The 25,744-nt window shown below is 44.6% G+C and overlaps 1 protein-coding gene across 1 annotated transcript in view; it reads left to right on the plus strand.

The window, feature by feature from the left end:
• UMODL1 (uromodulin like 1) overlaps nt 1-24,889 on the plus strand; it is a 70,211-nt gene extending 45,322 nt beyond the window's left edge. Inside the window, 9 exon segments of the mRNA XM_044980152.1 lie at nt 512-725; nt 2,532-2,669; nt 4,445-4,902; nt 6,229-6,371; nt 10,317-10,553; nt 12,159-12,318; nt 18,737-18,821; nt 20,065-20,272; nt 22,313-24,889. Coding sequence (XP_044836087.1) covers nt 512-725; nt 2,532-2,669; nt 4,445-4,902; nt 6,229-6,371; nt 10,317-10,553; nt 12,159-12,318; nt 18,737-18,821; nt 20,065-20,252 — 1,623 coding nt within the window. The 3' untranslated portion in view covers nt 20,253-20,272; nt 22,313-24,889.
• The last annotated feature ends 855 nt before the right edge of the window (nt 24,890-25,744 follow it).

A 25,744-nucleotide genomic window follows, 5' to 3' on the forward strand; every position in this document is an offset into this window, starting at 1 on the left:
TTTCTGTACCAGGCTTGCCCTCCGTGGAGATCCACCCTGAGGGAGGGCAGGGGGTGGTATGCCTGCTACTTTCACTGAGGGTTTGTGCTGTGGGAGCATCTATAAGATAGGGTGGAGGTTCCATAGGAGATTGTTGGCAGATACTGCTGCAGAGATGCCTACTCTGGGCATCCCGAGTCCACTCTGCCCATGCTGTCTCCATAGCCAAAGCCTCTTAGTATTGGGTTGCACTGTCTCCTTAAAGGCCCCTTGATGGAGGGAGCATTGAGGCTGAACGGTACCAGTGGAATCTCTCTCCTTGGCAGGCTAAGTGTTACCAGGGACCCCTGCCAATATCTATGCCTACCTCCTTCTGTGTATGCCCTGACCTGAATCATTCCTGTGTTTTATATTCACAGTTAAATACATATTTGAGCCGAACAGGAGTATTCAGAAAATTCAGTATCTTCAGTGTATAAAATTTAATTCATACTGTCTGCTCATATTCACATGCATTATATTTTGATCACAGGTACGGAAATCTCTGCCTCTTAACCGTCTTCAGGAAATGGATCTTGGTTTGATAAAAATGCTGATAACCAGTATTACTAATGGAAGCATAGTGGTAGGTTTCGATTTACTGACTGCAAAAGACTTGGATATCCACAACCTTTCCACAGCTTTTCATGATGTCTTTAAAAATAGTTCCTATTTTACAGTTGACAACAACAGCCTCTCCATACGTGGTAAGGTGCAGTTTTATATCACTGTAATTTTTCAAAACTAGCAACAGGATAAAACCTGTCTTTTTGTTTGTGATTTAGAGAGTACAGCATCTGTGACAGTGTGGATGAAAATCCCATTATCTTTTCCTTAGAACTTCTTCCAGTTCATCCCATGAGCTCTTTCAGAGAACTTCAAAAGATACAGTGAGATGTGTGGTGTAGCAGGGCTCAGATGTAGACCCTCAGTTTGGTTCAACCAGGGCCACTAGTTATTGTACAGTTTCCTCTTTCTTACAGATCATTGATAAAGAAGATAAATAAGACTGGTCCAATGATTGACTGCAGTATAATCCTTTTTAATAGAGCTCCTCAAATTGGTGTCTCTGTATAAAATAATTTCTAATCCTTCTGTTGACGATACATCAGCAAGTTTAGTATCTACACCACATCATGCTTATCCAAATAATATTCTTCTAACCTCTCAATTAGAATTGCAGGCAGGACAGTATGGAAAACTACTAAAATAGATTTATTCCATCTGGTGCATTCTCCTTGCCTGCCACACTTACAATTGTTTATCAAAGAAGGCTATTGGTTTTGTCAGACATTCTGTGTCCTTTATAAAGCCATGCTGCACAGTGTTCATCAACATAGAGTCCTGTGGCACCTTTAAGACTAACAGATGTATAAGCTTTTTATGCTCCAATATGTCTGTTAGTCTTAAAGGTGCCACAGGACTCTCTGTTGCTTTTTACAGATCCAGACTAACACGGCTACCCCTCTGATAGTGTTCATCAAGTTATTGTTTTCTAAGGGCCAGATTCTCTGAAAGTAGTGCACCGCCAGTCTACAAAAGCTGAGTGCAGATTGGATATTTCTATATCTATTTGGATTTTTAGTGCCCATTTTTGGCTGTGAACACTTATTTTGAATCTCCTGCATGTAAAACCGAAATACATGTTCTCCTATGGCACAGAGTCTGATTTACATAAGGCACTGAAATCCATGCTGTTGACCACATGGTGGTGCTTCTTCTCTACCCTCACCACAACCAGCAACACGTGTCTCATTAATAATAAAAGAATGTCCATATCATGGTAGCACCTCATTGAGAGCAGGGTTATATATGCCCCCTGAAACTAGCATTAGTCTGAGGGGCTTCAGGGACAGAGTTAACACGAGCCACCTATAGTGGTGTGGTTAGTGAGAGTAACAAGTGGAAAATTTGAAACCCACCTGTGGCTGTGTTTCCATTTATACACAATCCTGAGTAGAACCCGTACAAAAATTGAAATTTGTAACAAATATTTGTCCTTGAAATTCTAAATTTTGGCCGAAGAATGGGAAAACAAATTTGATGAAACTTTCCCAAACTTTTTGGCCTGTTTTTCAACCAGCTCCAAATATTCTTTAAATTACCAGCAACCCTCTTCCCTCTTAAGAGTGCTGAGTCTGTAGGATGGAAGAGTCTGTTTGGGAGTAGTCCCTTGTGACAGCTATCAGTTTTGGGGGGTGGGAGAATTAATTGGGTGTGCTGAGGGGAAGGGGCCCGGGGGAGCCGCCCTCCCATTATCAGCTGCCAGCAGTGCTGCTGGAGGCTCTTGCTAACTCTGACCTTCCAGGCACTGAGTATTCTTGCTCTGCTAGCATCAGCAGCTTCCGAACTGTGTGTGTTACTATCTCCCAGATAAACAATATGAGAACTAGTGTCTAGGGTACCATGATGGTAGTTCCAGTTAAGGAATAATCACAATGCCAGTAAAACATTCTCTCTCTCTCTTTTTTTTTTAAAAATAATAAAAACCCCCAAACTCCTAATCCCAACAGATTATGATGAGTGCGAAAGAGAAGAAGATGACTGTTCCCCGGATGCATCATGCCACAACACATATGGGAGCTATCAGTGCAGCTGTAATGAAGGATTTGCTGATCTCAATTCAGAGAGGCCCGGGAGAAACTGTGAAGGCAATATTGTTTTTCATTACCTAGTGATTTATTTGAAATTATAATGATGGTGTCTTCATAAAATCATTTGGTTATGTCCACTTTTGGTGGAACTCCACTTTGGTCCATGGAGGTATACTAGGGATGACTTTGGCTCAATGTGTTCAACCACATGCTACTGAAAAATATGCATATTTTAATGTATTTTGCATATTTCTGTTATATTTAATTGCATTTATTATACTTTTGCTCTATCATAAAAATTTACTGTATGAACATTTAATGGGCCCAGTCCATTCTTTTATTTTTTTTTCTTTTAACAATGATTTCTCTTTTCTCATTTTCCCCCTTAAAGGTAAACAGAATTGTTGATAGTACCAGTTATTTTCTTTCATGAGCAGTAATAGATGGGACATCAGAGATACAAGAGACTAAATCAGAGTGGAAGAATTTATGTTATGGGTTATAGTATTGATAAATATTGATGTTATAACTCATTGATTTGTCTTTAGTTAATGCATCCAGCCGATGCCACCTTTCCTCAAATAATTTATTTGTTCACCTAAAATAGGTCTTTCAGTTTCTCATTTCTTTTGAACCACTTTTCTATGGATTCTATTTGTTTTTGTAACCATAGTGATGAAATGTGTGTATTGGCTGAAATCTCAAGTATTGTAAATAGATGCCTACCTTTTTTAGGTTTCAGTAAATCAGGACATTTTCTTAGCACTGTGATTATAAGGATTTGGGGAAAGACATTTCTGAAATAACTCCCAGATCCTTTTTCCTGCCATGAGATCAGTAATTTTTCAATTTAGGAGATTCTCAGAAGATATGAAGATAGTTTCCTAGGAAATATATTTGTTTAAAAATTTGGATTGGTGAATACACGCTATTTGTGCATATAATTCAGTAAAATATTCCGTAGTAAAATCCACACTATTCAAAACAAACCCAGTATTAGTTGTGAATGTAGATCATTACATTGGTTCCCTCTAAGATCAAAGATGGGTGCAGAGTAGGGCTGTGGGTATCTTTAAAGTATCATAGGGTAATCTAACAGGTAAACAAAAACCTGTGATAGAAAAGGGGCTGAGGGAAAGGAGTTTGGTATTCAGCACCCAGACTATCATCCTCCTACCTCCTCCAGTTTCCTTCTCTTTCCTCCCTCCCTCTCCCCAGTAAAAAACTACTACTGACATACATTTGCTAACTTCCTCAGTAAAGCTCCTTATATATGTCTATAGACAGTACCGACCTGCTGTAATACTGTTGTGCTGAAGGGGCAACAAGAACCAGATTCTCCAAAAAACTCAGGCCAGGGGCCGATTTTCGTGTTCCCAGTGCTCGGAGCTGGAACCACATTTTACAAAGAGCTCAGCTTTCATTTAGGGACAAAAATAAGGGCCTGATTTTCAAAAGTGTTCCACATCCAGTAGGCTCCTATTGTGACTCTTACAGCCATTTAATTTGATGCCTAAATGGGAGGTGAGCTATTTTGAAAATCTGGCCCCCAAGAGACATTGGGAACACATACACATTGTGAGTGTGTAAATTATTGCAGCCAGAGAGAAATGGAATCTTTGGTCTTTTCTTGCTGGTGTCTTTATTTTTAATTAAGAAAAAAGCAATAGTGTATTTTGAGGTAATTACACATGACCAGTTAAGAAAGAAGAGCAGCAGTTTTTCTACCAGTGATTGAAAGTTTCCTGATAATGTTTTTTTCATTTGAGTATTCTTAAGAGATCAAATTTGAATCTGTAATTTACAATCCCTTTATTTTTGTTGCTCCATAGCATTTCCTCTTAGCCTTGGCCCTACAACTGCACATGGCAAACATGTAGGCAGCACAAGTTTACCTGTGACACGTACACATACTTCAGCTCATGTGTTTTCACCTGCTACAGAGGATTCATCTGCTGCTAAAACCAAAGCTGAAAAGGGTGCTATGTTCTCTAGCACAGCAATGCCGCATGCCTCCACAGTGTCTGTGTCGAATGCCCGTAGCTTACCACATGTCACTACCTCGCCACTCACTAAATCTTCCCAGGGGATGCCCTTAAAGGATGCAGTGCGAGTGTTCTGTGAGATTGAGAAGATTGTCATTGCCATTCAGAAGACATTTCTGCAGCAGGAATCTATCCCAGAATCTGCACTCTATCTTGGGGAGCCTCACTGCAACGTGAGCTTCAGCAACGACACTCATGTGGTGCTGTGGACAAGTTGGAACGGATGTGGCACTAAAGTACAAAGTGTAAGTCACCTGAACAGATGAAGAAACTCCTGGCTAATGTACTTGTCACTGTAGAGTGAGTGGCATAGACTGAGCTTGGGGGTGCAGCCTGTTACCATCAGGGTTTCCTGAAATGGTGAACAAAGAATTCAATCCCGCTTTCCCAAAGTAAAATCACCTCCGCTTCTACTTGGGAAGTAAGGAGGAGGGAAGTAAAGATTATATCCTCAACACCAAAACCCACATTGCACCCCCCACAATCAAACCCATTTGCTACCCTCCTGGGTTCTAACAGCCTTGAGTGTTGTTCCCTCCCCAGTTTCTATTGTTAACTTCTCACTGACAGTACACAAATCTGTAGCATATTTAAAATTTGGGGTCTGAATGAAATAAGTTTAATGTAATATGTAAATGAATAAGTAACCCAAACAAGATTGTACTGATTGGTCTAGACTCAGTGGTTCTCAAACTATGGGGCAGGCCTCCCAAGGGAGGTGCGGGAATGTGTCAAGGGGAGCACGAACCATGTGTTTTTTATTTACAGTATTTATTTTTTAAAGATCTCTGGCTCTCAGCCCCAGGGGTGGAGCTAGTGCAGAAGGGCTGTGCACAGCTGTGGAGGTGGGTATAAAGGGGACAGCCAGAGGCCCACTGCCCCAGGGCTGACAGCGGAAGCTCCACCACCTGGGATTGGGGTCTCCTTCCCCCTCCCCCACCAACCCCTCACCTGGAGGCAGTGGGGCTCCAGCTGTTAGCACTGGGGTGGCAGGTCTGCAGCTGCCGCCTCAGGGTTGTAGCAGCAGTGCGGAAGTAAGGGCGGCAATCGGGAGCTAAATCTGCTGCGAAAAGTGATAACTATCACTTTTCACATTGCCATTCTTACTTCTCTGCTGCTCCTGGCACAGCGCTGCCTTCAGAGCTGGGTGCCCGGCCAGCAGCCGCTGCTCTTCGCTCTGCCTTCAGGTCCTGGTGGTGGTATATGTACTTGGGAGCGGGGCATAAATGACTACAGATACAAAGAAGGGAGGCCTGATCAAATAAGTTTGAGAACCACTGGTTTAGATGGGACAATGTGGAGTAAAAAGAGTAGGTCATACAAATGGTATGGATGTTTTATGGAGCAGTGAACAATATGTACTAAGATGAGAACAACAAACTTGTTTTCATTTGCTAGCCCCACAACGACAAAGCTAGTAGATGCTGATGGTTTTGGTTTTCATGGCCAGTTGTATACAGAATTCCTGAGGTATTACTTAAAATTACCAGAGGTAGCTGACTAGTGGGACTAAGGTGTTCTCAGAAACATAAAGGTTGATAAAGTATCTCTCTCTCCTTTTTCTGTTCCAGAATATGACTAAGACTATTGTGAAAACAATACTTCGGAATGACAACTCCTCTCAGGAAGTTATCCACAACTTGAAGATTGTCTGTCCAATCCATTGTGTGTTTCAGAATAATCTCTTGACTTCATCTGGATATAGTTCAGAAGGGTAAATAAAAACTCACCCAACTTCTAAGTTCTAATGTTTGGCACTGTGTGTGTGTGGGCGGGGGGAGGGTGGGAAATGTAGTCTTCTAAGGTGTATTCTTGTGGCATGCGCACAAGCTTGGGAATCAGAAATTCCTGTGCTGTAATCCCAGCTGTGTCATTAGTTCCTTGTGTGGTCATGGGCAAGTCGTATTCCCAATCAGCAAAATAACTGCCTCTGGGAATGAATGAATGAATGAACGTACAGTGCTGTGTAATTGCTATACGTTATGATGAAGATAATGATTATTTTTAAAATCCACAAACTTACTTGATGAGCTTTAAAAAATAGATAATGCAAATTTAGTTCCTGTGAAAGGCTCCAGGTTAGCAGCACTGTAGAGTGAGAGCCTCTGTTTATATCTATAGAATGGGCAGAGCACAAGAAATGACAGCCCAGACTTCTTCACATTGTCTTGCCAATGAGCCTCATCCCTTCCTCAGATGGACCACTTCTCTCTTTCTTTCCACCACACCAAGGCCGTCACCAAATCCTCTCACTTCCTGTCCTATACAGCTCCAAAACCCATCCTTCCTTCTCCATTCTTACAACAAATCTGCTCATCTGGACCTTGATCATCTCTTGCCTTGATTACTTCAATCACCTCCTCTGGCCTCTTTGATTTCCCCCCCAACCCCACTGTAGCAGGGTGGACCCTGCTCCGGCTCTGAGGGGTTTGACAAAGCAGCCTGGCAGGGCCTGAGAGCTGTGGCTGGAGGCTGGGCTGATGGGGAAAGTGGCTGCAGCTGGGGCCACGCCCCAAACTGAAGCCCTGGGGATTATAAGAGGCAGGAAAGCCAGACCCCAGGCAGAGTCTCTCTCTGGAGGCAGAGAGAGATGGGCCTGGCTGCTTAGGGCTTGAGGCTAGATACCTGAGTGAAGCAGGGCTGGGAACAGGCTGAGGAGCTAGGGAAGCTCCAGCCTGGAAAGCCCCAGGCTGCGGCCTAGCAAGGGGCCAAAGGTACTGGGAGTTGCAGAGGGCAGCCCAGGGGTAGGACAAAGCAGCAGGTCCAAACCCCCTTTGCCTGTGATGAGTGGGCTGATACTGCAGTCTGCCCCAGGGTGTGGGGCTAGACCATGACTGTCAGTAGCCACTACTGAGGCAAGGCGGGGATAGTAGCGTGGGGTTCCCCTGGGAGGGGGAGACCCAATTATAGATAGCGGGCACCGGGTCCAGGGAGGGACGCCGGGGCCAGAGAACAGGCGGGTCACCAGCCTGCCGAGGGCGCTCCAGAGCAGAACTGTGGGACAATCTGAGCCCAACCAGCAGGAGGCGCGGCAGGGGTGAGTACCGCCCGTTTACAGTGGCACCTGACCAGGGACCGTTCGAACCGCCCCTGATACAAAGGGCCTGGGCAAGAACTGGGGGACAGTCGCCCAGAGGACGACGGCCTTGGGAAAAAAAATGGAGACAGAGACTCTTATTAAACTCCTGGCCGAGAGCCAGCGGCAGCAGCAAGAGCAGCTCATAGACCAGCTGGGGGTCCTCCAGCAGCAGTGGCTGCAGACCGTGGAGGCCCAGTATCAGGGCCTACAGCACGAATGGCTCCAGCAACTCGCCACCCGGTGGCCGAGCCCCGGTGGCATCGCACCAGGGGGCGCCGTTTCATCCGCACCCCCTGCGCCGCCTGTGCGGCTGACCAAGATGGGGCCCGAGGACGACCCCGACGCATACCTGGTGACATTCGAACGGGTGGCGGCCGTCGCCGGGTGGCCATCGGACCAGTGGGCGACCATCCTCGCCCCCTATTTGACGGGGCCGGCTCAGAGGGCCTACCGGGACCTCCCCGACGATGAGGCCCGGGTTTACGCTCGGCTGAAGGCGGCCATCTTGGACAGCTTTGAGGTAACCCCGGGGGCCTATCGTCGACAGTTTCGGGGAAGGCTTTACCCTCCGGGTGTCCGGCCCCGGGCTGTGGCCCAGGAGTTAAAGGATGCGGCGACTCGATGGCTGCAGCCGGAGCATAGAGCTCCCGCGGACATCACCGAGCAGATAGTGCTTGAACAGTTCCTGCACATCCTCCCGGCCTCCGCGAGGGCGTGGGTATTGCGGCACCGGCCGCAAACGTTGAAAACGGCCGTTAGCCTTGTGGAGGACTTCCTCGAGGCTGAGAGACCCCTGTAGGACCGCCGCCCGGGCCCCGAGTCCGGGGCCGGGCACTCTGGGACCGGCCGCTCAGGAACGGCCCAGGGCACATGGACCTCAACAGGGGCCAGGCACCTTGGTCTGGAGGCCAGTGCCGGGGCCTAAAGGCTGTTTCGCCTGTGGGCGACGGGGGCATTTCAGGAGGGAGTGTCCCTACCAGACTCGAGTGCCCCCTGTGAAGTTAACAGGGGGCCTCCGAACTTGTTGGGCATGTGGGGAGCAGGGACACATAAAAAGACTGTGCCCTCATAAGCCTCCCAAAGCCCGGGCCAAAGCCCACAACACAGGGGCTGAGGCAGGGGAGAGGCAGCGAGCATGCTTCCTCTCCCATACTCCGTCCCCTATCAGGGAGCAAGGGCCCCTGGGGAAAAGGGGGGACGGGCCGGTAAAGCCTCGCCGTGAGCGGGGGACCCAGACAACGGCCGGGAGGGCCGACATGGGGACCCAAACGCGTGGGGAAACCCACAGGGGACCGGGGAGGTCTGCGGTGAGGACCCAGAACCTGAGGGAAGTGGACAGGCTTCTCCGAGAAATAGAGGGCCTGCGGAGAGAAAGAGACTCCCTGCGGGTCCAGCTAAGGAGAAGCCTGGGCCGGTAGAGCACCCTGCCTCCCCCGGTGGAGCGGTTCTTGAGGGGGAGGGGGTGTAGCAGGGTGGACCCTGCTCCGGCTCTGAGGGGTTTGACAAAGCAGCCTGGCAGGGCCTGAGAGCTGTGGCTGGAGGCTGGGCTGATGGGGAAAGTGGCTGCAGCTGGGGCCACGCCCCAAACTGAAGCCCTGGGGATTATAAGAGGCAGGAAAGCCAGACCCCAGGCAGAGTCTCTCTCTGGAGGCAGAGAGAGATGGGCCTGGCTGCTTAGGGCTTGAGGCTAGATACCTGAGTGAAGCAGGGCTGGGAACAGGCTGAGGAGCTAGGGAAGCTCCAGCCTGGAAAGCCCCAGGCTGCGGCCTAGCAAGGGGCCAAAGGTACTGGGAGTTGCAGAGGGCAGCCCAGGGGTAGGACAAAGCAGCAGGTCCAAACCCCCTTTGCCTGTGATGAGTGGGCTGATACTGCAGTCTGCCCCAGGGTGTGGGGCTAGACCATGACTGTCAGTAGCCACTACTGAGGCAAGGCGGGGATAGTAGCGTGGGGTTCCCCTGGGAGGGGGAGACCCAATTATAGATAGCGGGCACCGGGTCCAGGGAGGGACGCCGGGGCCAGAGAACAGGCGGGTCACCAGCCTGCCGAGGGCGCTCCAGAGCAGAACTGTGGGACAATCTGAGCCCAACCAGCAGGAGGCGCGGCAGGGGTGAGTACCGCCCGTTTACACCCACTCTCTTGCAGTGTGTCCAAAAAGCTGCATCAAAAAGTCTTGCTCGTTTACCATTCTGACCCCATCACTCCTTCTTTAAATCCCTTCATTGGCTTCCTCTTGTTTTTTGCATCAGGCTCAAGTTTCTTGTTCGGAGCTTTGGCAATATACTTCTGTTCCCACTTCTTTAAATCACCGTCATCATTACGCTGTCTGCTCATACTGCCAATAACTTCCACCTTTGTGGCCTACCAGAGTCTTCTCCAGGCCTTCTTCCACACTATCCCAAGGTCCTGGACTGCAGCAAGCAACCACCCTTTCCTCTTGAAATCTTAACAATATGCTGGACTGCAGATTTTTCCTCACTATAGTAGTGCACATGTGCTAGAGAAACAGGAATCATATTTGTGACCCATAAAAACACTATAATCAAATCTATGATCTTTAAAAACAGCTTATTGTCTTTTCAGGGTTTATACCTTTTTTGAGGATTTACATGGATCTGGATATTTTATAACTGAGATGCAATTGTTTGTTGGAAACTCTTCAATCCCCCAAAATTTCAGTGTTTCTGCCAGTGATGATATACTGATTGAGGTGGGAATTCAAAAAGAAGACAGCAAGCTCAAGGTGGTCGTCACTGAGTGCTGGGCAACTCCAACGAGTAATTCAGGGGATCCTCTATCATTTGGTTTTATTAACAACAGGTACAGCACACACTCATTAGAAGTGACATAGGCATGTGCAAGCTGTCTAGCAGTGTAGTCCCTGAACTTGAGGAACCTTTCCATAAGCCGAAGATGGCTATTAATACCTTGTCTTTTTAATGTACTTTTTACATGCCCTCATTGAGTCCTTGTTCTTTTCAAAGCCAAATACTTAACTTCAGACACTTTAAAAGAGAGTCTGAGAGGGTTGTTGCCTCCCCCTAATATTTGTAAAGGAGATGTTCAGTGTAGGTCTACTCTTTGATTTCTGATTGATCTTGGAGGCATAGGTGGCTTTGGTAGTCAACAGTGCAAAAAATCTATGGTGCAGCCATTTCTTTCTAATGCAGCCATTACCAAAGGCATGCATGCCTTTATGGACTTGAAGTTAGATTATTGCTGTATGCTGTACATGGGGTGATGCTCGAACAACATTCAGAATCTTCATATGAAGTAGAGTAAGGTAGCCTGATTTGTGAAGCAGAATAGGACATAATTTTAAGACAGTGGTTGAACAAGTGAAACTGAGGACCTCACCTGGCTTGCAGTACCTTTGTTACTGGTGATGTGCATGAGAAAGGAGAAGAGTGCCCTAGGTGACACTCAGGGTACAGCTACACTGCAATAAAAATCCTGCAGCACTGAGTCTCAGCCCAACTCCGTTGATTTGGCTTTGTAGGGCTCAGGCTGAAGGGCTAAAAATAACAGCATAGACATTTGGGCTTGGGCTGGATCCCAGGCTCTAAGACTCACCTGCCTCCTGAGCTTTCAGCGTCTGGACTACAGTCCAAGCCAGAACAACTACTCAGCCATTTTTAGCCCTGCAACCTGAGCCCTGTGAGCCCAAGTCAGCTGACTCGGGCCAGCCTTGGCCATGCCATTGGTCTTTTATTGCAGTGGAGATGTACCCTCAAAGCCCAGATTCATTTTGGAGGGGTGGCAGTTTTAATGAAAATATTTAATAGTAACCTAGGCCCATCTGATATGGAAATAGTGGAGAGACAATAAAGATGGAGAACCTATGATATATGTTTACAAAGATAGCTTTCAAAGTAGAACCTCACTTTAGGAGCTGAAAAGAAAATATTAAAAAATCCTATTTAATTTCTGAAGAATGGGATTACTTCACCAGCACCACCCTTCCAAAAGTCAGAATTAATTCTTATATGTAGCAGGACATTTGAACCCAGATCAAATGGTGCGCTGGGCATGACTGGTTTTTAGTTTACTGTGTCAAACTACTGTATTATGTGTAAAATATTCAGTATTGTGTGACACCCACTTCATATTTTGCCTTCAGTCACCTCAGACTTCAATTTGTTTTTGTTTTTTCTCCAATGCTGAAGTTGAAGAATCTCACTAAATACTCACCTCTGAATCCCCTGTGTACTTAGTTACTCAGGCTTTCGTGTGCAGTGGGGTTCTATCCTAGGGACAAGCCAACACTCAGAACACGGCCACCAGTGTTTATACTGGAGAACACTCCATGGAATATCTAGATACGGATTTTCAGAGGAAGCTTATAAACAGAACTACAAGGTGCTGTTACTGGGGTATAGCGCCTATAGCTCTAGTTATTTTGTGTGTCTTCCTATTCTCTTTTAGCTGCCCAATCCCAGAGGCCTACACCACCATGATTGAAAATGGAAATTCAAGAAAAGCTCAGTTTAAGCTGAAAATCTTTTCCTTTGTCAACAACTCTGTGGTTTACCTACACTGCAAAATTCGTATTTGTGTGGAAACCTCTGAAAGCACCTGTAGGACGGTAAGGGGGTTGCTCCTTAAATTTAACTTTCTATGTGACATATGACTGACAATGCTGTACCAGGAAAATGAAGGGATAACATGCTTCCGAAAGGTGATGGTATCCTTTAAACTTCTCTTCTCCATTTTCCTTCATTTTTCAACTCGCAGCAGTGTGAAGTGGGGAAATAATATAGCCACATGTAAGCCTCAATCTTTATTTCTCTTTCCATTCCCTATCCTTCAGCTGAAGAAGGGAACATAAATAAAAAATGGTATCAAGGCTGGATGGCTCTGGGGGGTGCCTGGAAAAAAAAAAGTGCCATCTGATGGCCTTTGTGAAATGAGCAGGTGATCTCAATACAAATACTAGTGGATATGTTCCACGGATTAAACATCAGTTAACTATCTGATAAGGGTGCAGTCTCATCAGAAAAGCCAAAGTTGGAATTGTCAAGGAGACGGCTCTGTATTTTCTTGCCCAGTGATTATTTCCCCAGATCAAGGTTTGGGCACAGTCTGAGGAAGCTTACACTGTTGTGGCCCAAGTTCCCTGGTTTCTAGGGCTCTCAATCCAGCACCTTTTCAAAAGCACTTTAAAAAAAACAGTATTCTGGTAAAGTTGGACACAGACAATATTATCTTCTGACTACATCCAAAGATTATCACATTGTCTCTTTTTAGTTCCGAGTATGTGAACAGCACTTATAATTTGTTGCTCATGAAGACAAGATAAATTAGGGCTCTCTTTTTACCATAGATAAAAGGAATTATTATTATTATTATTTTTTGCTAAAGATCTTCTCTGTGGTGACACAATGTTTTCATTAGGTATTTGTCTGTTATTTAATAGTTCCCTCCTGTTCTAAATTGCTCAACTTGGTCTCAGTATAAATCAAATGACTCCTCCTAGAAGATCAGGAATGGATAGCAGGAGGAAGAAAACCTTTTCCTGTCTCCAATTACAGAGCTTCGTCCAGGGAAAAAGGAAAAGGGGGACAGGAAATTTGAGTGACGGAAGGAGGGCTCTAGGTTTGACACTAATGTAATTTTGAATGTTTAAAGTACTGCAAAACTCACATTCAGGTAAGTATTCAAACCATAGAACTTCAACTCCTAATAACATAACAGAACAAATACTAAGAGATGATAGGGGCAGAGTTGCATCTATTCATATGAGGACTGAATTTGGATCAACATCTAGAGGACAATGGAATCATGAACATCAAGGAGCATGAATGTATGACAAACATACTTAACTTGTATAGAGCATGTTTAATTCCTGGATCTGTGTCCCACAAGGGTGGGGTACATGTCACTGTCCCCATTTTACAGAGAGGAAGCAGAGGCACAGAGAGAGGATATGACTTAGAATCATAGAATATCAGGATTGGAAGGGACCTCAGGAGCTCATCTAGTCCAATCCCCTGCTCATAGCAGGATCAATCCCCAACTAAATCATTCCAGCCAGGGCTTTGTCAAGCCAGACCTTAAAAACCTCCAAGGAAGGAGATTCCACCATTTCCCTAGGTAACCCATTCCAGTGCTTCACCACCCTCCTTAGGAAAAACTTTTTCACAATATCCAACCTAAACCTCCCCCACTGCAACCTGAGACCATTACTCCTTGTTCTGTCATCTGGTACCACTGAGAACAGTCTAGATCCATCCTCTTTGGAACCCCCTTTCAGGTAGTTGAAAGCAGCTATCAAATCCTTCCTCATTCTTCTCTTCTGCAGACTAAACAATCCCAGTTCCCTCAGCCTCTCCTCATAAGTCATGTGCTCCAGACCCCTAATCATTTTTGTTGCCCTCCACTGGACTCTTTCCAATTTTTCCACATCCTTCTTGTAGTGTGGGGCCCAAAACTGGACACAGTACTCCAGATGAGGCCTCACCAATGTCGAATAGAGGGGAATGATCACATCCCTCAATCTGCTGGCAATGCTCCTACTTATACAGCCCAAAATGCCGTTGGCCTTCTTGGCAATGAGGGCACACTGCCAGCTCATATCCAGCTTCTCTTCCACTGTAATCCCTAGATCCTTTTCTGCAGAACTGCTGCCTAGCCGCTCGGTTCCTAGTCTGTAGCAGTGCATGGGATTCTTCCGTCCTAAGTGCAGGACTCTGCACTTGTCCTTGTTGAACCTCATCAGATTTCTTTTGGCCCAATCCCCTAATTTGTCTAGGTCCCTCTGTATCCTATCCCTACCCTTCAGCGTATCTACCACTCCTCCCAGTTTAGTGTCATCTGCAAACTTGCTGAGGGTGCAGTCCACGCTATCCTCCAGATCATTAATGAAGATATTGAACAAAAACGGCCCCAGGACCGACCCTTGGGGCACTCCGCTTGATACCGGCTGCCAATTAGACATGGAGCCATTGATCACTACCCATTGAGCCCGACGATCTAGCCAGCTTTCTAACCACCTTATAGTCCATTCATCCAGCCCATACTTCAACTTGCTTGCAAGAATACTGTGGGAGACCGTATCAAAAGCTTTGCTAAAGTCAAGGAATAACACGTCCACTGCTTTCCCCTCATCCACAGAGCCAGTTATCTTGTCATAGAAGGCAATTAGGTTAGTCAGGCATGACTTGCCCTTGGTGAATCCGTGCTGACTGTTCCTGATCACTTTCTTCTCCTCTAAGTGCTTCAAAACTGATTCTTTGAGGACCTGCTCCATGACTTTTCCAGGGACTGAGGTGAGGCTGACTGGCCTGTAGTTCCCTGGATCCTCCTCCTTTCCTTTTTTAAAGACGGGCACTGCATTAGCCTTTTTCCAGTCAACCAGGACTCCCCTGATCGCCATGAGTTTTCAATGATAATGGCCAATGGCTCTGCAATCACGTCCGCCAACTCCTTTAGCACCCTCGGATGCAGCGCATGCGGCCCCATGGACTTGTGTTCATCCAGCTTTTCTAAATAGTCCTGAACCACTTCTTTCTCCACAGACGGCTGGTCACCTCCTCCCCATGCTGTGCTGCCCAGTGCAGTAGTCTGGGAGCTGACCTTGTTTGTTGCCCAAGGTCACACAGCTGGTCAGCAGCAGAGCCTGAAATAGAACCAGATCTCCCAATTCTCAGTCCAATGTCTTTAGCACTGTGTCCCTTTATAAAGCACAGGTAATGCCAGACAAACTAGGCTGGGCAAAGCCTTTAAAAATGCATTGTAGAGAACAATCCTGCATTGGCCAACAATGGATGGACTAGAAGATCAACTAGCTTTCTTCTATCTTCAGCTTCTTTGTTTCTGTAATATCCTGCATTTAGTATAATAGGCGATCTAATAAACTGAGACTCATACAGGTCTAGTTTAGGGGGGAGGGATAGCTCAGTGGTTTGAGCATTAGCCTACTAAACCAAGGGTTGTGAGTTCAATCCTTGAGGGGGCCACTTAGGGATCTGGGGCAAAAATTGGTCCTGCTAGTGAAGGCAGGGGGCTGGACTCAATGACCTTTCAAGGTCCCTTCCAGTTCTAGGAGATTGGTATATCTCCAATTATTACCTTTATTAAAGTACTGGGTATGGATGCACTAGATGACCTAATAGAATGTCTCCATCTCTAATGTATGTGGTTGTTTTTTTGATCCCATTGCAGACTTAATGCATAAAAAGAATGCAATTGATGTAATGTATCTTGATTTAGCAAAGCATTCAGTACAATGCCTCTCAAAATATTACTTGCATATTTAGTTCACATTGGCTTGAATATGAGCACTATCACATGGATAGAAAATTGGCCGAAGGACTGCAAACAGAGGGTAAAAGTTAACATCAATGCACTGAGCAAAGGCTTAATAGGAGCTACAAAGAATCGTGATAGATCTGATTTTAACATCTTTAATTATATAGATTGGGGTAGAGAGTATGTTAATTGAGGACCATATTCTGATTTCAGTTACGCTGTTTTTATGCTGATGTAATTTCATTGACTTCATTGGAGTTGCTCCTGGTTTGCAAGTGAGATCAAAATTATGCCCCAGTTTGTAGCTGATTCTAAATTAATGTCTAGCACGATACAGCAACTAATTACTTAGACCTCTTTTATATCTTTCTTGTAGGATTTAGAAACTTTATTAATTTAAAGAGGAAAACTGTATCATCCCTTATCCCAAGTAAACTGTATCCCATATGAAAATGTAGTGAGTTTAGTATATTTTTATCGGATTTAAATTAAAATAATAAGCACAGAAGGCACTAGACTGCATCCGGCAAATCCAGAGAGGGGAACTTTTGGGAAACCAGAGGAGTTGTTGGGGGAGTGAAGCCCTCAAGAAAGTAGAACAGTGACATGACAGGCACTTGAAAACCATTGGGGATGCCCAGAGCATGCGTAGGGCACTGGGAACCACTCAGAATGCCAGGGTGAGGGTGCATGAAGGGTCACAAAGAGCCACGGGGAAATTGGCACGCAGGACTGGGTCTTCAATAGTAGACCAATCTGCTTTATTGTGGGATTATTTGTCAGCATGCCTGCATATTCCTCCATGGGAGTAAGGGGAATAAGGAGCCTTCTTTCTCCTCTGTGGGGCTCCACATATCCAGGACCTGTGCAGCGAGGAAGAGCAGCTGCTACAAACAGGTGGGTGGGGAGCAGGTGAAGCCTGGGCTCTTCCCTGACCACGTTTCAGCTGGCACCCAGGGGAATAGAGCTATGACAGGAAAAGGGCAAGCGCCCCATGGAGCAAGGGAAAAGCAAGGATTGAACTGTGACTCTGAGTCCAGGTTTGGTCCCTGCCCTAATCAGGGGCGGCTCCTTATGTGGGCTGGATAGCAAGGCGTCATCCAACACTACGTGACCTAAGTGAGAGAGCGAGTTAGGGAAGCATGAAAGTGAAGGCTCACAATATCCTCATACTTGACCTACCTTCTGTCTCCAGGAATATTTGCTCACTTCAGAGCTGATCTGAGGACTGGATTCTAGCCCAAAGATTGGAACTCACCTATTTTTTCATCTCTTCTTGTCACTCCCCAGTTTTTTTGGTAGATGAGTCTTGGCTCTTTTAAATCTGGAACAGAAAAGAGTAGTTCGGAAGAAAAACATAGTACAAAGTCAGGACAGTAACATTAGGCACAGCCTGCAGCACAGTAACAGATCGGAGCAAAAAATATTACAGTGATTTGGAACCATGAAATTGCACAGTGGCTACCTGTGTAACCAAATGTTCTTATTTTAGGGCTCGTCTACACAGGAAAGTTATACCTGTTGCTAAGATGTGAATTTAAACCGATATAGTTATACCTGTATAACAACCCATGTGGATACTCTAATTCCAGAACAAGAGTGGCTTTTTGGTGTTTTTGTTTGTTTCATTTATGTGGCTTTGGAAAGGTTTCAAGGTAGGCAGGAGAAAGCCACTGTTATACTGGAATAAGTGTATCAACAAGTGGAGTTATGTCATTATAACTATAGTGATCTAGTTATACCAGTACAACTGGTAAAACTGGCCCATGTAAACAAACCCTTACTTACCCCTACTGTCCATTTCTTCCTTTTGTTTATTAAGTTTGCATGTTGCATCTTGCTTCAAACGAGACTGTAAACTTTTCAGGAGAGGGATAGTCTTATTACGTGTAAACACAATGGAGCACTGATCCTGACTGAGACCTTCAGGTGGCAACACAATACATATTATGATTCATAATGATAATTAATAATAGTATAATGAGCAATGCTGTTAAAAAAGAATGCTGAAGGCTATGTAGTGTGCTATGGCTTATTTTGCAGATCCTTCTTACATACTGTAAGAGTGTGAGAGAAAACTTAGTCATACACACACTGTATTGCTTAAAGCAGGGATTGGCAACCTTTCAGAAGTGGTGTGCCGAATCTTCATTCATTCACTGTAATTTAAGGTTTCGCGTGCCAGTAATACATTTTAACATTCTTAGAAGGTCTCGTTCTATAAGTCTATAATATATAACTAAACGATTGTTGCGTGTAAAGTAAATTAGGTTTTTAAAATGTTTAAGAAGCTTCATTTAAAATTAAATAAAATGCAGAGCCCTCTGGACCAGTGGCCAGGACCCAGGCAGTGTGAGTGCCAGTGAAAATCAGCTCGCATGCTGCCTTCGGCACCCGTGCCATAGGTTGCCTACCCCTGGCTTAAAGAAAATGTTGATAGACATTCTTCTGTAGACTTGTTATTTTTTTAAAATAGACTCAACACAACCTGCTTTGTCCCAAGGGCCTGTCCACAGAGGTTTCTTTTCAGTGTTCGATAAGCGGATTTTTTTTTCAGTACTGATCTCTGATCTTTTTCAGTTTGTGTTAGAATGTAACAAAGGTTAGCGTTGGGAAATAAAAAAAAGCTCTGGTACTGGGTACTGCCTTCAATAAATCAGCATAAATTCTCCATTCTTTAGACTCATTACAAGACTGCACATATATTACATATGTTTATATTATAAATGATCAGGGTTTTGTAATTGTTACAGAGCTGCCGAGATGTTCGATCCCTGAAAAGTGGTGAAATTATTGCCACACACAGAACATCCTGGGGGCCTCTGTGCAGAGCCACCGGTGAGTAATGAGTAGATGGCTACAAAAAAGGTATACAAGGTAATTATTTAACAGATTCTGTACTGATGGGTGAACTTGAAAACCTTCCTTGTAAGGCATAAACCCCCTTGGCTGAGAAATAAGATGGTCAGTTGAAGCTGGCTAGCAATTACTGATACTTTATGGGCCAATCTCTGCCTGTTGGACTGCAGTAATGGTGATACACTTGAGGGATGGGGGCCTGTTCTGTGCAACTATTTGTGCTAGTGAGGAGGTAGAATTAATTGCAGAAAGTAATGAGTATTTGAACTGTAATGTTCTGAGTCTGCTCAGTCTTATACTGCAATCAGCTTTTGCACAGTGCTTAGACTAGGTTCCTTTTAGAGCACAATATCTTAGGCTTTGAGGGCCAAATTCAGAGATGTGCTATGTAAGGTGATATAAGTTAAGTCTGTTATGCTCCCTTACACCCACTTTATTGATGCTGTAAGGAAGGAAAAGTTGGCACAATTTACATGTTGAAGAACTGGAATAAGGTGTAAACTAAGGTGGAGATCAGTCTAGCTTACACCTCTTCTGGTTCCTTGATAAGTTAGCCTGCTTAGAAATGGGTGGAGTGGCCAAAAATCAATCCAACGGAGACCGAGTTCCAGGGCGGGGAAGCGAGGGCAAGGAAGAGTTGGTGTACAAGCGCTAGACCTTGCTCACTACTCTACACCCCATCCGAACATGATGCTGAATGTTCTTTTTAAATGCAATTATTGCCTGTCATGGCACTAACTAGTTCCTGCCCCCAAGTAATATGAATTGTATCTCATGTGGTGTAAACATATTAATTTTACAAATATGCTTAATTACTGCAGATGAACGGTGGGACTAAAATCAAAGAACATTCTCCCTACAGGGTTATGCTGAAGCTAGGGCAGTGGCTCAGAAATGTATATATTATTATTATTATTATTATTATAACAGAAAATGCCTAGAGCCACATCCTCCATACCAATTTGAGTACATATATCCCATCACAGTCAGTAGTGGTTCTGCACAAGTATCTAAAGACAGGATTTTCTCTAATGCACAGACATGGCCATGAGAATAACCCTTCCAAGAGGACCAGATCAATGTATCAGAGTGCCATGCTTTTACCGCTGCGTTGGGTTATTTGATGTGTCCTAAATTGCATGCAAGATTGTAACACTAAGTTGGCTTCTTAATAAATGAACAGATTCCAGGGATTCAAAACTTTCCCTTGTTCTTTCTCTAGCATCTGATGCAAAAAGTGAGAAGGCGGCTGGGCTAGGAGTAGGGTCCATCGTCCTTATCGTCATTGCTGTGTTTGTTTTTGTGCTGGGAGTGGCGGCCCTTTCGGTTTCCCAATACCAACGAAAGACGGGGAGATACAACTTCAAAATCAAGTCTGACAACTTTAGCTACCAAGTGTTCTATGATTAAATATTTTCAATTCATCACATGTAAGTACTAAACCGTGATCAATTAAGTTTTAAACTGCCCAGCCCTTCCTAAAATGGAAACTGTGAAATGCCTACAAATTTGTCTTCAATAACTTGAAGCATTTTTTAGTTTAGTGATGTGGACAGTAATTATATAGCCAATAGAAAACTTCCCATCCCCTTGCAGCTGTGGATCAAGGGGAGTATGGAGCATGCAGCTCCTGTTTCCTTCCTGCACCAGAGTCATGATCCAAGTAGGTCCTACATGGCCATACCGGGGACAGGTGTGTTGCTTCCCCTTATCTTCTTACATGGCCTCATAGCATGATGGCACAATCTAGCTCTGTGGTTCTCAATCGGGGTACAGGTACCCTGGGGGTATGCAGAGGACTTCCAGGGGGTACATTGACTCGTCTAGATATTTGCCTAGTTTTACAACAGGCTATGTAAAAAGCACTAGCAAAGTCAGTACAAACTAAAATTTCATACAGACAATGACTTGTTTATACTGCTGTATTTACTATACACTGAGATGTAAGTACAATATTTATATTCCAATCTATTTTATAATTATATGGTAAAAAGGAGAAAGTAAGCAATTTGTCAGAAATAGTGTGTTGTAACACTTCTGTATTTTTGTGTCTGATTTTGTAACCAAGTAGGTTTTATGTGAGGTGAAACTCGTGGGTACGCAAGACAAATCAGAGTCCTGAAAGGGGTACAGTAGTCTGGAAAAGTTGAGATCCACTGCTCTAGCTCACAGTAAATAACATGCCACCTTTGTAATGTGCCTGTAACCATTTCCATTGCCATGTGCCATGTGTCAAATACAGTATCTGAAGGAATTTTTACCACAATATTTATAGGCAGGATCCCATTTGTTCCATGATTCTGTGATTGCAGAATTTGCTGCAGAATTTACCCCATGCCACAGAATTGTGCTCCAGAATCTCAGCTTTCATTGAGGGTTGTAGGTGTGTGGTGTGTTTTTCTTTTTCTTTTCCTTTCTTTTTCAAATTGACTTCCTAGCCCTTGTAGTTGCAAAGATAAACTTGAAAATTTGAACTGAGCCTAAACCTATGTTTATCTGAGTCTGCAAAAAGCCTGAAGTAGTGGTGTGAACTGCCCCTGTCATCTCACTCATGGTCCCGTGGACTTCATGACTATGCTGCTGGAGAATTTTGTATTTTTCCAAGATACCACAGAATTCAGCGTTTTTGCTGTACAGTGAATATTTCCTAGTAAAAGCCATAGTTGTTGTTGTGTGTATTTGAATGTGGGAGGGTTGGAAATGAAGGGTATTTCATGGTGGTGAAATAAATAATTGCCCCAGTATTTGGGGGCGGTATTTCCAAATTTTGGACTTATCATGCCACAAAGCACACAGGGCTCCTGTTTCCAGGAGACTTCTACTGTTGTTGTCTCTTACGAATAACTAGTTTTCCTGGTCTGAAGTCTCATGCTTGAAAATGCAACTGGCACGTACATAGGGTGGTTCATCACTATGATAGTTATTAATATCTTTGTAAATCATTTAACATCGCTGAGATATTCACGGAATGTCAGGTAGAAAGTAAAAGGAATACTGTAGTAAGTATCTGCTTACAAAGATCTTAACAGCAACTGCTAGACATGCCGCTTCTGATCCTCTGCTTTGTGGCTGCTTTGTACTGGTCTGTGTGCATAGCCAGCCAGAGAAAGAACCCCTCATCAGAGAGGAATCCTCTGGTTGCCTCACTGTGATTGGATTAAGGTGCAGGCTTGGGGGGAGGAAATAGGGTGACTGTGAAAAATTGGAACGGGGGTCGGCTCCATCAATTATAGGGCTTGATTCTCATTTACACCAAGGTCTCTGGCAAGTGTAACAAGGCCTTGGTGTAAATGCAATTCAGACTCATAATATGTATGTATAAACAGCCTAGTATACTCTCAGCAGTACACTGTCTAATAGCTTCCTTCTGGAAGCTAAGACACCTAAGCAGTTCTTTGCCACTCATTAATTTTTTCTGAAGACTACTGATCCCACCTCTCCAGCATGATTTCTCTGTTCTTGTCTTTTAGCTGGAACTTGTCTCAACACACAGATGGCAACAGCTTTTCTTCGCACATCATTTTGCTCCCATTATCTCTTATGTCGGTGGTCATCTGTCTCAACATTGAATCCCCAAAGTTAACAATCACTATAACATATGACTATATTCCTCCTGATCTCTTTTCGCTGTCTGTTACTCACCAGAGCAGTCTAATTACAACACACAAACTATATGGTAGGGCTGCATTTTAACTGGCTGTGATCGTCTACATGTAGTACAATTGCAGGATAGTCGATTGGGTACTCCATTGTACGAGGCAGCAATTCAGTTCTCAGCTGGATAAACTGGGACCCAAGGCCAAGAAACAGCATACCTCTCCTCTTAGTCCCATTTTACAGCAAGTGTACCACTATTTTCCCTTTTCAAAATATTTGTGAATAGAACTTCTCCTTTCCCTCCTAGCTCAATTGCTCCAGTTCCAGCTATGCCCAAGATTCTCCTGCTTAAAAATCTCTCTCAGCCACTTGCAGTTCAGCTCCTCCATTTTTGTTTTCATGGTCAATTGAGAAATGTCCTTTTTAACATTTTGATCACTGTATTTTCTTCTGTTGTTGTTATCTCATGCTCTCCTGCATTGGGTTAATCGCTTTACTGCTGCACTGAATGGCACTGAAACCACCTAGTTTCTAAGGCGGAGAAGGAAACTTAAGAAAGAAAGGCTTAGATCATCCCTGTATAAGGAAAAATAAGCACTGGGCCAAGAAATGTGATTAGTCTGATAAATTGTATAATCAATTGCTTGACCACATTTTGGTTTGTTATGAAATATACTCAAGAGCCCAAATAGCCAATGCAAGTCAGGTTATTAATGTCATACAGGAAAAAGGTTCTGTAAGATATCAGGCTCCGAAGAGCAGTCCTGTGCATTCATCTTACACAGAAGGTGTGCTTTATGGAGGTACAGCCCTACTTGTTTCCCAGTAAAAGGTACTAGGTATGTCACCTGAAATTGGATTCAAGTAATCAGCTTTTTACCTTGCTTGTTTCTGATTCCCCAGTGTATGCCTCTATTTTTTTTTTCCTGAACACATGCATTCCAGATCATGATGCACTCTTACTTTTGTTCTGGGTACATGCATTCCAGGTACTAAGGGCATGAGGACACCTCATAAATCTGTGCTAGGACAAACAGATTTTTGAGGGTAACGCCCTTTCTGTTGCTATGAGGAAACAATATCTGTCCTGATACTGACAGTTTTCCTATCTAGTTAAGCCAAAGCTTACTGCAGCTAATGTAAGGTGTTATGGAATCCTTAGCATAAGTGAACAGGGTTAGGTACAAGCCTGTTTGGGATATATAACTGCTATGTTCATGCTTAATAATATGTGTACTTAAATGCTTGGAATATAGATGGTGGGTAGTATTATCTGCATAATATATATACGTATGCTAGCCAGCGTATAGTAATAATCAAGTTTCAAGTTGCTGTTTCCTGCTACCCATCTTGTGGAAAGCATGATGATTTCCCTGCAGACTGCTGGCAAACACCTTGACCTTCCAAACCCCAGGAGACCCAAGAATAGTGGGGGAAATGAGCAGGAACTTGGGTCACCTGTAGAAGGCTAGGGCATTTGTGCAGAGGTCCAATATGTCTCTCAAATGCTTTCGGGAAATCCCATCTCCATGGCGAGTCGCTTCTTCAGGAGCTCTCATGACATGATCTTCCCTCCACTGCCCCAGTCCCTGACCTGACAGATGTTTCCACAGCATGGAGAGAGAGGGAGCATAATAACTTGTAAGTAAAATCACTCCACAAGTAAAATTTCTTAAGCAATCCAAATGCAAAGTTACCATCATTATTAGTTACCAGTACCTGTGTCACACCACTTGAAGGTTGGCTATAATATAAACAGCTGCTCCTTTTTAAACAAAAAACATTTAAAATGATCAGTAGAAAATGGACTGAACAGACAGATAATCTAAAAGATCATAGCCTTTGCACTGATTTACTGATACTGCTTTACACTCCTTGCAGTCCTATTTATATTCAAGAATACAATTTGTATCTTCTGAATCCAATGTTTGCTCCATGCAGAGATTACAGGGGCAGGTTCTATGGCCTGTGTTATGCTGGATGCCAGACTAGATCATAATGCTCCCATTCTGGCTCTAAAATCTATGGATCACTTACAGAGTAAATTATTTCTGCTTTTAACCCAAGATGTCTTACAAAGCATGCAAATCTCCTTTGTATCGTCATTCCATAAATCATGACTGAACTGAAGAGAGACAAGGTGGGTGAGGTAATATCTTTAATTGGACCACTGTCTGTTGGTGAGAGAAACGAGCTTTTGAGCGACACTGAGCTGTTCCTCAGGTCTTGGAAAGGAACTCCCAGCCTCACAGCAAAATGCAAAGTGGAACAGATTGTTTCATATATATAGTTAGCATGTATTGTAAGAGACCATTCAAGGTAGACAATTCAATTACTGGATTGTCATCTATGTATCAGTTTCAACTACAAGTTAGATCCTAGTTAAAAACACTGCCTTGGCTGATGATGGGGAGTGAAGATGCAATGCTTTGCAATCTTACTTTGCTGAACGTACCACTAACTTTTCATCTTATAGAAGTTTCTTTATTCTTAGTGAATTTGCACTGAGCATCACACTGTATTTGCTTTGCGCATATAGTGAAAGAGGAAACTATTTTAATATAAATATTTTTTATAGTTTGTAGTATTCGCATCCTAAACTGCTCTCAAATTACATGGCCAGAGCTTCCACTTTTGATTTCAGTGGAGCTATGTCTATTTCCAGCTGCGGAGGATCTCGCCCACAGTTTTTAATGAAATGAGAAAACTTGCATTTGATATTTAGCATGCTGAATGGAAACTATTATTGTGAACAGACACAAATCATGTAGCCTGTTTTGGTGTCTTAATAAATGCAAGGTCTAAGCTTATTTCCGTTTTTTTTTTATTTAATGACTTGGTCACAAATTAAGACTTTGAGAATGTCCTGAAGCAGAGTGTGGAGCCCGACGGCCGGGGAAGGACACGGGGCTGGGCCGGAGCCCGAGCCTGAGCCCGAGCCCGATGGCCAGGGAAGGACGCAGGGCTGGGCCGGAGCCCGAGCCTGAGCCCGAGCCCGATGGCCAGGGAAGGACGCAGGGCCGGGCCGGAGCCCGAGCCCGGTGGCCAGGGAAGGATGCGGGGCCGGGCCTGAGCCCGAGCCCGGTGGCCAGGGAAGGACGCGGGGCCGGGCCGGAGCCCGAGCCTGAGCCCGGCGGCTGGGGAGGGACGCGGGGCTGGGCAGGGCCGCGGCCGGGGCGGGCCGCGGGGCCGGGGAGGGACACGGCCGGAGACCGGCCGGGGCGCACGGCCCTACTCGTTCCCTCTACCCCTACCTGAGCTCCGTCTTCCTGGGCGTGAGCGAGAAGCCTGCTTACTTCTCAGCC

This window comes from Mauremys mutica, chromosome 1 (assembly GCF_020497125.1).
Source record: "Mauremys mutica isolate MM-2020 ecotype Southern chromosome 1, ASM2049712v1, whole genome shotgun sequence".
Lineage (NCBI taxonomy): Eukaryota > Metazoa > Chordata > Testudines > Geoemydidae > Mauremys > Mauremys mutica.